The sequence below is a fragment of the Equus asinus genome, chromosome 28 (genome assembly GCF_041296235.1).
Source record: "Equus asinus isolate D_3611 breed Donkey chromosome 28, EquAss-T2T_v2, whole genome shotgun sequence".
Classification (NCBI taxonomy): domain Eukaryota; kingdom Metazoa; phylum Chordata; class Mammalia; order Perissodactyla; family Equidae; genus Equus; species Equus asinus.
Window position 1 is genome coordinate 50,000,919 of NC_091817.1, and position 12,726 is coordinate 50,013,644.

General features: G+C 50.6%; 1 protein-coding gene across 2 annotated transcripts in view; it reads left to right on the forward strand.

Annotated features, from left to right (window-relative positions):
• The window catches only part of ZC3H18 (zinc finger CCCH-type containing 18), a 60,604-nt gene that overhangs the window by 5,405 nt on the left and 42,473 nt on the right, over positions 1 to 12,726 (forward strand). Inside the window, exons 2-4 of one of the 2 annotated variants that reach the window (XM_044761039.2) lie at positions 1,600 to 2,198; positions 10,419 to 10,503; positions 11,272 to 11,343. In XM_044761039.2, coding sequence (XP_044616974.1) covers positions 1,614 to 2,198; positions 10,419 to 10,503; positions 11,272 to 11,343 — 742 coding nt within the window. In that variant the 5' untranslated portion in view covers positions 1,600 to 1,613. The remainder of the gene's footprint in view (positions 1 to 1,599; positions 2,199 to 10,418; positions 10,504 to 11,271; positions 11,344 to 12,726) is intronic. The other variant, XM_044761041.2, reaches the window with a different exon arrangement.

Below are 12,726 nucleotides of genomic sequence, written 5' to 3' on the forward strand. Positions count from 1 at the left end.
AGCGGAGTGAGCTGGACTTAACCAGTAGGCTACTGTGGAGGGCCCAGGACTAACTTTTTAATAATTCTTTCCAATAGTCCTACCTCTGGAAAGTGCAGTTAGAAGACTGAAAAGTGAATCATTTTCAAAGCTGTCTACTTTTAAGTGACTTTGAGTAAACTGATTGGTTGTAAGTTTCTATTACTGTTTACCACTTAGCTTATCTAGAAAGTGATGAATTTTAAGTGATTTGTCCTAATGTGTGTTCAATTATAATAATTTCCATTAACAGCAAAAAAATGTTTTCAACTCCACGTTCAGATACCAACTTTTGGTATGTGTGTCTTTAAACATAGGTTGTCCTTTTGACAGTATAAATTTTAGATACATATTTATGTGATATATAATATATATATAAAACTATCATTGGTTATATAAGTATGTAAAATAAATTTATACATTTAAAGTATGTACATATACGCATGTAGGTTTCCAGATCTCACTGAGATAAGAAGTGGCATGACTGTGACATGCATTATTTTAAATAAAAAATTTTGAAGAATCATCTGAATGTTGAGCCCTGCACTCTGTCATGTCAGGCTGACTTGGTGGTGACTTGCTCTGCCTGCAGAGAATGGTCAGTGTTTGCTTACAGACTGCTTGGTGTCGGTTTCACGCACACACACGCTTGCCCCACCCGATGCAATCTGTGTTTAGAACAAATGGAGCCAGGTCATGTCTTTACACATTGAGGTGGGAAAACCAGAAAATACTCACTTTATAATAAAATCTAGATTAGTAAAAGTAGAAATGAAGTCTTCTCAAATCACACTGTTAGTCTTTTTACATAAGAAGTTACTTAAATATGTAAACTTTCCTGGCAGATTTCTTTTCCCATACATACCCATATTTGAACGGTGCTTCTCCACTTTCTCGTGAGAGTCACGGGGTGCGTGAACACCTTCTCGGCATCTGATGGCAGCTCCAACGTGAGGGTCTGTGCTGAGGCCCAGGTCTGCAGTTTTGAAGGCCATCCCAAGTGATTCGGATGGGGCAGTCAGGGCCTTACGGGGAGAAGTGTGTTCAGGAACAGGAGACGGCCCTCAACCTGGAAATTCCTAAAGGCGGGCCCGGGTTTCTGCTCCAGACCCTTCGGATGGCTCTAGAAAAGTAGTTGGAAGCGTGCCTTCAGTTTGGCTGCCTCATTCCATAATGCAAACTTTCTGGAATTTCAAAAGTTGTTCAAGAGTCCAGAAAGCTGTCCTTGTAATTTGTATCCTGTCGCTCACTCTCTTAACCGTTCTGGTTGCACTTGAGAGGGGAAGAGCTACGCCAGGTCTTTGCCAGCTTGTTCAGAGGTGAGGCACTTCACGCATGGCTTAGGAGCACAGTCCAGCTCATGGTGGCCATGTGTGTGGCGGCAGCCTCCATTCTCCCCAGTGGGACAGCCAGCAGCAGTGGTCTGCGGAGTGGAGTCTGGGCTTTGGAGGCGGTGCACAGGCCCAGCGAGGTGCGGGTCCTCATCCCGCCTGCAGGTCGGGGTGGGTGTGGCCAGGAAGGCCAGGGCAAGGCTGACTTTGCGTTTTCCTAAGTGCCGTGAACCTGTGTTCTCTTTTACAGAACTGTGGGTACCGATGGATGTGGCTGAGAGCCCTGAACGGGACCCTCGCTCTCCAGAGGACGAAGAGGAGGAGCAGCAGGGCCTCTCCGACGATGACATCCTGAGGGAGAGTGGGTCTGATCAGGATTTGGACGGAGCTGGGGGGAGGGCTTCTGATCTGGAGGATGAGGAAAACCCCGCCCCGGGACTGAGCCAGGAGGAAGAGGAGAGTCGCTCTGACGAGGAGGACCAGGACCAGGACTCGGAGGCTCAGGAGCTGAGCAGGGGCCCAGCAAGCCCCCCACGTGTGGAGGAGGGAGACGGGGGGGAGGAAGACCGCACGAGCGACCTGAGGGATGAGGCCTCGTCGGTCACCAGGGAACTGGACGAGCATGAGTTAGACTATGACGAGGAAGTCCCTGAGGAGCCGGCCCCTGCAGGGCAGGAGGACGAGGCTGAGAGGGCCGGGCCTGAGGGCGACGAGGAGAAGGGGGCAGGAGCTCTCGGGGAGGAGGGGCCCGCAGGTGCTCACGGTGTGCAAGACAGGGAGCCCCTGGAAGCTGCCAAGGAGAAAAGGAAAGAGGACGACGACGGGGAGATCGACGACGGGGAGATTGACGTGAGTATGCTCGAGCTGTGAACAGGGTGCCACGTAGCACCCCACCACAGGGACACCAGGACCAGGGCTCCTTCCAGGGTTGACTTGGGATTGGCTCGTCGCTCGGAGCACAGTGGGGGCGGAGGAGTGCAGGGAAGGGAGAGGACTGTTCTGGGAGCGGTCACCATGGTAATCGGGAGGTGCTAAGAGCCAAGGAGGCGAAATAGGCGCTTCAGAAAACTGGTGCCTGTAGTCGGGAGCTGGCCCACTCCCCGTGGACCCCCACTCACCTGTCTGTCTCTCTCCGTTGGATGGTATTCAAATGTCCAGCCCCCATTTTTTTTTAAGTTGTGAATTCCTTTTTTTAACAAGTCAAGTGGTAATTTCTCCCTTTGTGCCTGCTATCTTTAAGTAATATTTGAGTTAGCATTCAGCTAGAGCCATCATGGGTTTTAGTTCTTGTCAGGTTCTTAAGACGGAAAAGGCTCAACCGGCTTGGCTCCGGTTCTCTCTTTTTTAGGCGTTATAACTGTGCCCCATGGCCTGCCCTCTGGTGAGGGTCCCAGCTGGGCCAGGCTTCTTTGGAAGTGTCCCTGAGGAGACCCTCGGGACTGGATAAAATGGGCGTGTGCGTCAGAACGCCTCTGCTTTTGATCCAGCCGTCACACTTCCTTATAATTTGTGTAAATGATCTGGCCTTCAGGTTGAGGAGAAGGGGACACTGGAAATATATCATCTGAGATATGGGTAGGATTTTTAGGACAGATAATGCTGTTGAAAGCACTTGAATCGTGATCGTTAAGAAGCCTAGTTTTGGGGAGAAAGAGTCTGAAGTCCTCCCGAGTAATGCTTTTACTCAAAGGAGTTGCGAGGGGCAGGGCAGACGGAAGTAGCCCCGACAAGGAGACTGCTCGTCTGAGAGTCAGCCTGGTGAAAGGCATGTGGAATGTCCCAGAAACGTGCTAGGTTGAGGAGGGAAAGGTTGCTGGTGACATCCTTACCCTCAGGTTTAGCAGAACCTCCCACTGCTCTGGTGGTGTGTTGGCGTGTGTGTGCTCAGGTCATTTTAAAATGTGGCGGTGGCCGTGGTTGTGCTGGCAAATTTACAGGCTTGTAGACATCGCTTATCTAACTTCGTTCCTGAGAACAGAACTTTGCGGGCGTGTGTGTGTGTGTGTTTGTGTGCTCACAGCTTAGAATTTCAGATCTTGTATATTCTCACAACTAGGCGTAGGAGGTGGTCTCCTGAGTTACTAACTTTGCTTAGTCTTACCTCACTTAAAAGGATGTTGTCGGGACGTTATCACACAGGTGTCCTTAGGTTTTTCCGGCTCTGCTTCCTGTCCACTTTTGGAAAATTCACCTCTACCACAGGGTCGGCAAAGGGAAGAGAGATCCTGTGAGGCTCAAGTTAATCAATTTGGATGAAATTTTTGGCAGAAGATGAAATCGTTCGTTGAGGTTGCCCCTGAGTTTGGTTTTTCAGTGTTACAGAGAAAAGCCACGTCTGTGTCCTGCCACCAGGGAATGTGGGGTGGGCGGAGCTCCTCATTTCCGGGACGCTGCAGCCCAGGGGTTCTGCATGGCCCGTTTCCTGTTAAGAGAGGACCAGTTGCAAACTCTTTGTTCTTCAACCGTTGAATAAGTCTTCAGGGGACATTCGTCTACTCTCCTGACTTTCCATGATCATATGGGGTCAAGTGTCTCCCTACAGCTCCTGGGGGGCTTTGGCATCGTCACACCAGTGAGCTCTCCCACTGTGCTTAGATGTAGCGGTGTGGGACGTTGGGTCGAACTGAGCCAGCCCTGGAAAGCGCCCATTGTTTGGAGATTGGCTGGTTTCCCCTAGAAACAGCGTATGAAATAAAAATCCAGTTTGCCTTTCTTGCCCACTCAGATCCACGGTTGGTTGGCTGGCTTGGCTTGTTTTGCCCTGCATGGCAGTCTCTTGCAAGGGGCCCCACAGCCCAGTGGGAAACAGCGCGCTTCTGCGGGGACCCAAGCACAGCTTCCTTTAGCCACGGGTGGCGGTTTCCTTCCCACTCGACAGACATGCCTCCAACCCGAGTGCTCCCCGCAGTGTGCGAGGCTCCCTGTAACGGACTGGGGGGTGACAGGGCAGAGCAGAGCCCATCCCCACTCTGGGGACTGGCAGACTTTGGCATGGGGCAGGGACACTGAATGGTAACTTGGGCCCTCACGTGAGCACACCTGCCGTCCAGAAGCTTCTCTCCTTGAATTTTGCTCTTGCCCATGCCCAACTGCATTGTGGGCTCCTCCCCGTCCTTACCTGATGTCTTAAATGTCACCTCCTTTACGTAGGCTCTGCCCCCACCCCTGACTCTCCGCCATACCTGCTCTGCACCTCCATGCTTCCACAGTCTCAGTTAACCAGGTTGTTAGTGTGTTTGTCTCTGCTGCTCCCCCACCATCCCTGTCTCCAGGAACACACGTTCTCTAAGGCCGGACCTGCCTGGCTTGCTCCCCTCTGAGCCCAGGACCTGGCACATTGCAGGCGGCCAGTGACTGCCTTCTGAGCAGACAGCTGAGCCCCCACTGCTTTGGGGCGTATTACCGTGGAGTGCCTTGGAGATGTGGCGTGGCAGCAGGCAGGTCTACCCTGGGAAGCTGTTCGCATAGAGAGGGCAGGCAGTGCAGGCGCTGGGTGTGGGTGACCAGCCCCAGCCCTAACCTAACACTGTTGGAAGAAACCAGTGTAGATGCCTATCAGCTTGTATACAGATAACTACTACCAATTCATTTTCCTGCTCTCTGTCCCAGTTCCAACCCTTCACTCCCGGTCAGATCTCTGCTACAGGGTTTGCTCTGTGTCCCCAGCAAGCACGTATTCCTGTATCTTTCTTTCCCAAGATACCCTGTTAGCATTCCCACACCATATCTAGTTCCCTGACCCCATACATTTCTCAGATGGAGATGGAACCAGAGCTGTGCACTTGGGTCCATGAACAGCTTGCTCCTGGCCAGCTTTTGGCCTCGGCCCCATTGGGTGAAATCTCTGCCAAGTAACTCTGGTCCTGATGGAAAGCATGGGCTTCTTCCTGGTTGCTTTCGAACGCAGCTCTGGTATCAGGCGAGCTCCCTGGATGTTTTTATGAGGAAGAAACTTGCAGTCTGGCTTACACCTCAAAAATGTGTATTTGCAGACCCCTGAGAGTTTCTGTGCCTGGCAGGGGTCTGCGGCCCAGTGAATCCAAGAGGCTCGCTTGGTTCTGAGGGCCCTCCTGGGCATCTTCTGCCTGTTTCCTGCCCTGACTTGCTGGAAACAGCTAGGTGGAGGCATCTTAGAAGCTGTGTAGTTCACCCTCCTTTTAACTTGGGGAGCTTTTCTCTGCTGTCAGGGCATGCTGTCCTGCTTCATTCCCTTTTAGATTTTGGGTCCCTGGGACAGGGGAACTGATTTAGGAGGAATCACCCCCACCCTCCCCAACTTTTCTGCTCTCTTGCTAGTCTCCTTGATAGTGACATCAGTTTGTACAATAAATCCTTGAAATTCTGTTGTCTAAACAACACAGTTTGTGACTAAGGCCTTGAATTACCTCTATGTTTTTAGTGTGCTACCAAAATACCCTTCTGATACAGATGCCCTTTTGGAAGTGCCCCTTCTCTGCTCCAGTGGGGACGGGATTTTGCACACAGGACTGTGGGCCAAATATTTAAAGCAGGGTCCTGACAGTGGAACCTCAGGTGAGCCTCACTTAATCAGCTTTTTCCATTTTTTTCAATTTACCTGCTCAGGAAGCCACATTTATGAAAACCAGACGTGCCTGTGGTTTTGTTCCTACCTGTGCATCGCCCAAAAGAGTGAGCAGAGCCCACCACGATCAGCTGCCGTGTGAAGGTCTTCCTGTCTTTCTCTTGCACTTCTGGCTTGTCTTTCACCAGAACTGTTCCTTCCTTCTGGGTTTGTCTAGCAGGTGGATTGGTCTGCATGGGTCTCTGATTCACCTGTACAGGCTCTGGTCCTCCCGTCTTGGTCTCTGTACCCCCTCCTTTTTGATTACTGGGTTCTGTTTTTATATCTTACTTGTCATCTGGTTCACAGAATTTCGGCCACCTAGAGTATACCATCCCTTTGGAAGAGGGTGGGGTGTCTGTTTTATTCTGTTCCTCCTTTCATCGGTGACTCTCATGCTGGTAGGGTGGCCCGTCAGAGACAGCGGGACAGCAGCCACGTCCTAAGTGGACAGTCCACATGACTCTGGTGAGAAGTGGTAGCTCTCTGCCCACCCACATACAACAGGACTTTGAAGCATTTTCTCTGCTGGTGGTATTTTATATTTTCTCCTGTCCACTGCACCTGTTCCTTTTATATCTGGATACATAATATCTTCTACACAAGGTCTTCCGTAGCTTACCCTGGGGGCTGAGTTGTTCACTCTCTGCGAGGGCAAGGGCCCGTTCCTCTCAGGAGGCACGTTCATTGTGTTCATGCTCCTCCGTGTCATTTAGATGCTGAATAGCAGCGCTCCCCCGTACCCCGCCCCCAAAGCCTAGGAAGCAGCTGCCTGTGCCTCATTTGAGAAAAGAGCCCATGCACTGTCAACCACTTGAAGGACTAAGGCCTTCTGTGTCCCTCAACTCGGTTGGTCAGCACAGCCGCGTGAGTGAGCACAGGCCACCGTCCTTACCCTCGGCTGGGGGAGCCCAGGAGCTCTGAGAATGGAAAGGTTTCCTCCTTCGTCTGGTGGCAGACCTGGCCCGAGCTGACACGAGGCTGTGTACTGTCCCGTATTTACCCCATCATGGGGCTGGTCACACATCTCCTCAGAGCGATTGCTGTGTCCACCACAGGGTCCTGTTTCAGACCCCACTATATCGCCTTTCTGAAACCAAAACAGTTCTCAACTCCCGAAACATGGTTTGGGGTCAGGGCTGGTGGACCTGTGTTGTTGCCTCCGTTTCGCAGATGCGGAATCGGGGTGGAAGGAGACTGCACTTGGCCCAGGTGGCAGCACCAGGGTGGCGTCTGGGTCTCTGCCCTGGGGCCCGTGCCCTTGGCCGCAGCTGCTGCCCTACACGGCAGCTCTGCACGCTCGCTGTCTCCTTAGCCACAGGTGCTCCGGAGCCGCCGTGTTGCATGTGACTTCTCATTACATAAGTAATATACAGACCTTGTTGGGTTTTTAAGGAAAGTAAAAACCTACACAAAGAAGAAGGTAAAAATTGCCTAGGCCAGCGGCGCTCGGAGGTGAACACATTCGGGCGCTGCCTCTGAGGCGTTTCCGTTAGAAGAGGGGTCACTCGCGTGCTCGGGCTTTAGGGGAGGCCCTGGGCCTGTGCCTGCCACACACAGCATCTGCTTAGCCCCACAGCATCGCTGTTCCTGAGGAGACTGCAGCTCACGGTGGAGGGGTATCGGTGGCCACACCACCAAGATTCGAACCCAGGCCTTCCCCCAGCATACATATTTTATGAAGGCATTAAAATTGAATCTGCCTGTGAGGAATCACTGACAGGTGCGCCCGTGAGCCGTGACTGTCCTCAGCTGTGTAAACTGTGGAGCGCCTTGCACATTCCCACATTTCGGTGTTGGTGCCGTCTTAGCCAGTCCGGGGTGCTGTTTGCCGAGAGCCTCGCAGGCGTTGTCATTTTTATAGAGCCGCCAGTGTGCTCTGGCCGGACCACTAGGGCGTCTCCTGTCCCAGGCTCTCAGCTGTCTCTGGTCCGCTCCCACGTCAGGAGGCCTGAAAGAACCATGGACGGGCCATGCGTGCTGTGACAGCCTGCAGACAGCCGAGCACCGTGAGCTTGGCTTCAGAGATCCCTCTTGAGTTGTATTTGCGTGAAACTCTTCATGAGATTTAAGAGCCCATTTTAATCATCCATCCCTTGAAGAGCCATTATGTTAAATGAATGGTTAGTTGAAAATTCAGAATGTTATATTGCTGAATGAATTATTGATTATTTTTGTTTGTTTGTTTTTAATTAAAGGAGAGACCATAAATCCACCACACTGATGTGTACAGCCCTGTGTCTCAGTCCCAGCAGGTGTGGGGACTAGATGGTGGTGGTCCTGGCAGATGCTGTTCTGCGATCTTTGAGTTGACGTTAAATCATGAATTGTTTGCTGTGTGTGTCTAAGTCTGTTTACTGACCGTTTTAGTCGCTGCCTAGTACTCCCTTGCATGTTCGTGGGACTGCGCACCAGTCTTGAGATGGGTGGCTGGTTCTGCTGTGTGCTCTTGCAAACATGAGAGCATGTCACATCTTTGCAGAAACCCACACCTCTCTAAGTCTGCTCTAGCGCACTTACTGTGAATCCTGATTTCTGAAAAACCGTTTTTCCGTACTCATCATTTCAGCTGCTGTGCGTTGATTTCCAAGTAAAGCAGGTAGATTTGGATGGGTTCTAACTTTCCAAAAGGGTTTTATTTTTCTAATGAGCACAGAGAGAATCTGCTCCCAGCTGAGATTGAGCTTATGTGAAATGCCAGGCTAAGGTTTTCGTGTAGTGATCATTACTGTCAGGATGGTGGTACAAAGCAGGTACAGGCCAAAAGACCGGAGGAAAGAGATGTTCTGTCCCTTAGCATAAAATAAGCACGGTTGCTCTAAAACTTCAGGAAGTCGTTCTTCAGTTGGAGAAAATGGGGAGATATTGTTGAAAGGGTACAAACTTTCAGTTGTAAGGTGAATAAATTCTGGGACTTAAAAAGACTTGTATAAATGATTGACTCTCAGAAAAAAAAATCATTCTTTTGGCTCTCTTAAGGGATGTAGTTCTGAGGCATCTGTTCTTTTCATTATAAAATGCTTTTGAATAACTAAACACTTTCAAGGCAGAAATTATACAAATATTTAAGCTTTAAAAATAAGTCATCATAAATCCACGGTTTGACTTCGGCATTCCTTCCTCCAACAAATACTGACATTTACTCTGAGCCTGCCGCTGTGCTTGGACCAGTGACACAGAGTGAGCAGACAGACACAGGCCTGCCTGGTGGAGCCTCCAGTTCAGTCAGGCAAACCGTGACTGCATGACTAGTGCCGCAGAGGCAGAGGGTCCTGGGGAGCCCCTGTGAAGGGAGACGGGGACCCCTGGGGAAGGGGGCTCAAGCTGCGATCTGAAAATGAGAAGAGTTCAATGCTAAGGGAAGAACATGGTCAGGGTGGGATTTGAAAAGGTCACTGTGCACTGTGGAGAGAGTGAGGGGTGTCAGTTAGGAAGTGGTTCCCCAGACCAGGTAGGACTGGGCAGGAGTTTGGACAAGGGTGGCGCAGCAGGAGGAGAGGAGAGAGGGGTCTCCCTGATCTCTGCCCTGCATGACACCTTAGGTTGATTGCCCTAGGGCACTCAGGAACAGGCTGGGACATGGCAGCACTGAGGCGTTCCATTCTGGACAGACTGATAGATGTCAGCAGGGTGACCGGCTACCTACTTGGGCTGGGGCGATCCCAGGGGGTTCTCAACTGATGGGCACAGGTGGGAGTCTGTGTAGGTTGGAGGTGACTGAAGGGCGCAGGTGGGAGTCTGTGCAGGTCGGTGGTGATTGAGGGGTGCGGGTAGGAGTCCTTATGCAGGTCAGTGGTACTGGGCCCTGGGACTGGGAAGGGCACAGAGCAATGGTCCAGGTCGAGACTGCTCTTCAGAATCTCTGAGGGTGAGACCCACCCAGGCTTTGGTATTTTAAAGCTCTTGTGTTATTCTAAAGCTGGACAGGCAAGGTTAGCAACTCTGGACTAAGAATGAGAAGAGGAGGGCCTAGATCTGAGACGAAAGGTGGCTCCACAGAACTGACCAGGTGGCCTCAATGACCTGAGTCACCTCACTTCCCTTCTCCCAGCCCCCAGACTATTAAATCAGAGGAAGTTAGTGTTTAATTTTAAGGACATAAAATATTTTGTTTTATAAATTTTGTTTAAATATACAAAATATTAAAAACCTGAAGTGGAACCATGTCCTGCCCACAATTGCTCATGAAGGGAAATACAGAAGCCCTGCTTTGTACCATGCATCATGTCCCTCACAGAGTATTTTCACTCAGTGTTCTTTTGTGTAGTGCCTCAGTCTCCTAGGTAAGCTCTGAGACATCCCCATGTGTGGATGAGGGATCTAAGGGTTAGAAGATGTCCATGAATTGGTGAGTGGCCGAGACACAGGTCGTGTGAAAATATCCTTTCTGGTTTGGTGAAAACCATGTCAGTCGGTAGAGGCCCTTCCCACCCCTTCTCTCTTGTTAAGATGATTCCCTCTTCAAGTCACGTTGTCCTCTGTTTCAGGATGATGATCTGGAAGAGGGCGAAGTAAAGGACCCCAGTGACAGGAAGGTGAGGCCTCGTCCCACCTGCCGATTCTTCATGAAAGGTAATTGTCCAAGTGGGGCCTTGGTCCTTGGTGTGGCCTTTTGGCTTTCCCTGGGCCTGTGGTGGTGGTTCAGCCGTGTAAAGTGCCCTGCAGCCTACGCAAGGCTGTTCTTAGGGCCAGACGGTGGTAGTCTGTGGTGGCGGTGATGGTGGCATTGATGTTAAACAGTAGACCCTTGTACTAGTCCTTTCATCACTTTATGACTAACTCAGAGGGGAGCCAGCTTGGTCACTGTCACACTTGTGGTTCTACCGCACCCATTTATAAGAGCCCCATGACTGTAAGGTGGATAATATCAGTCATCTTTCTAAGTGGGCCTTTTTATAAGACCAAATGCCCCAGGCTCCAGTTATGACATCCTCCCACCTCTGTAAGGAGAGTTACTATTTTTCTGCAGGATGTAGCACAGCACATCCTTCATTTGGAATGGATTTCTGAGTAGAAAGGGGTGGCCTCTGAGCAGCAAGGCCTCTCTCCTGAAGAGTGAACAGTGTGAGTTAAGTAGCTGTAGCAGGTGGCAGTGTGACAAAGTCTTGTTGAAAGTCTTGGGAGATTTGGAAATGGAAATGAGACTTCCCATCTGGAAGTTTCTTGGATGTGCAGCAGCAGGTGGCACATTTCTGGTAGTTCAGCGTTTTCCGTAGACACGGGTAGGAAGGTGTTTTTCTCTTTCCCTTAATTGTGCTCTGACCCTGGATGACTTTGCTCGCTGACCAGCCTGCGTGTGCAGTCTCAAGTTCACGAGAGCTTCCTGTACTTCTCTTCCAGATGTTGTGACACCATTATCCACTCTTCTTCCACCAATATCAAATTCCATACCATTCAGAGGCCAGGTTAAAGGTACAAAATATACGATATTCACTCTCTTTAGAACCTCAAAGCCCCCCCGCTCCGGAGACCAGACTTCTCTCTCCTGGATCCAGAACACTGCTGTGAAGCCAGAAGGAAGGGGGGGCTCTGAGGGGCGGAGAGCGGCTGTGAACCTTAATGCCCAGAGGCCCCTCATGAGGCTCGGGGCTGCGTGCTGGCGGCACCGGGCGGGCGGGACCAGTGGGGCATGGTGGAGTCCCATCTTAGGGAGAGGGCAGGCTCTGCACTTCGGGTGGCCCTTGAACGATCCTATCCCTAGTGTCGAGATGACCCGAGGATGAAGGCACATAGACCTGAGGGACCAGCACACTGGGGACCCAGGTCAGCTTGCTCCTTGGGGCCTGTGGTCGTGGCCTGTGCTGTTGGCACGCAGTTTGACTCATCTGAGTGAGATGTGCATGTGATGTTCTCTACTGTGCGACCGTGTGCGCTGTGCCCTCAGGAGGGCAGCCAGCAGTCATGTGCTGTAGAGCAGACGTGACATTGTGAGCAGTGTAGCCACCCTAAGAAGGCAGATAAGCATGTGATACGTTTTAGAAAGCAAATTGTTACAATTGCTTAAAAGCTGGGGTATTTGAAGTATCGATATTTCAGAAAATTTGAACTTAAGCAGCAGACCTGTTTTTCATAATAATGAGGGAATAAATAATGTCAGTCCATCTCTGAAGTTTCTAGATTAAAGCAATGGACACAGATGTGAATACATACACGTGTTTGTAGTCGTTTCCAGTTAGCACTGTTCACAAACTGTGTGGTTCAGGAGCCTGGCCGGCCAGTCAGGACTAGCCAGAGGCTCCCATTGTGGGAGGCACAGTGTCCACTGTTCCTGCCACGGAGGCTCTGGTGCAGGAGCCCGGGGGTCACACCACTGAAGTAGTTTCCAGAATTTAGCACCAGAAGCACACAAACAAGTGAAGTGAAGTTATTCTGGCACTGCAGATCAGCACCAGGAGATGCCTGGACAGACAAGGATAGGAGGCCATCTCCACGGACGTCACCGGGTAGGGGCACATTGCAGTAGGAGGGGAGATGCCTCCAGGGTCAAACTGAGTGCTCAGTTTGTATTTCCAGGAGTTGAGACCCGTGGGTAAGGCTCTGCAGGAGGAACAGCTGAAGCTAGTGGCAAGCAGCCTTTTTTGCAGCTTAGTTAAGCTGAGCATGATCAGTAACTTGTTCCAGGAATGTATTTTTTGAATATATATTTACCTTTTCCTCTACTTTTTATTTATTCTGCAGAGTAATATGATATAGTGTGAAAGGAAATGGTTCATTCTGTAGGTGTTCTAGAACATATTTCCTGCTTTGTCTTAGTTATAAGAAAGTTTTTGGATGTAAATATTTTTACTTACCAGC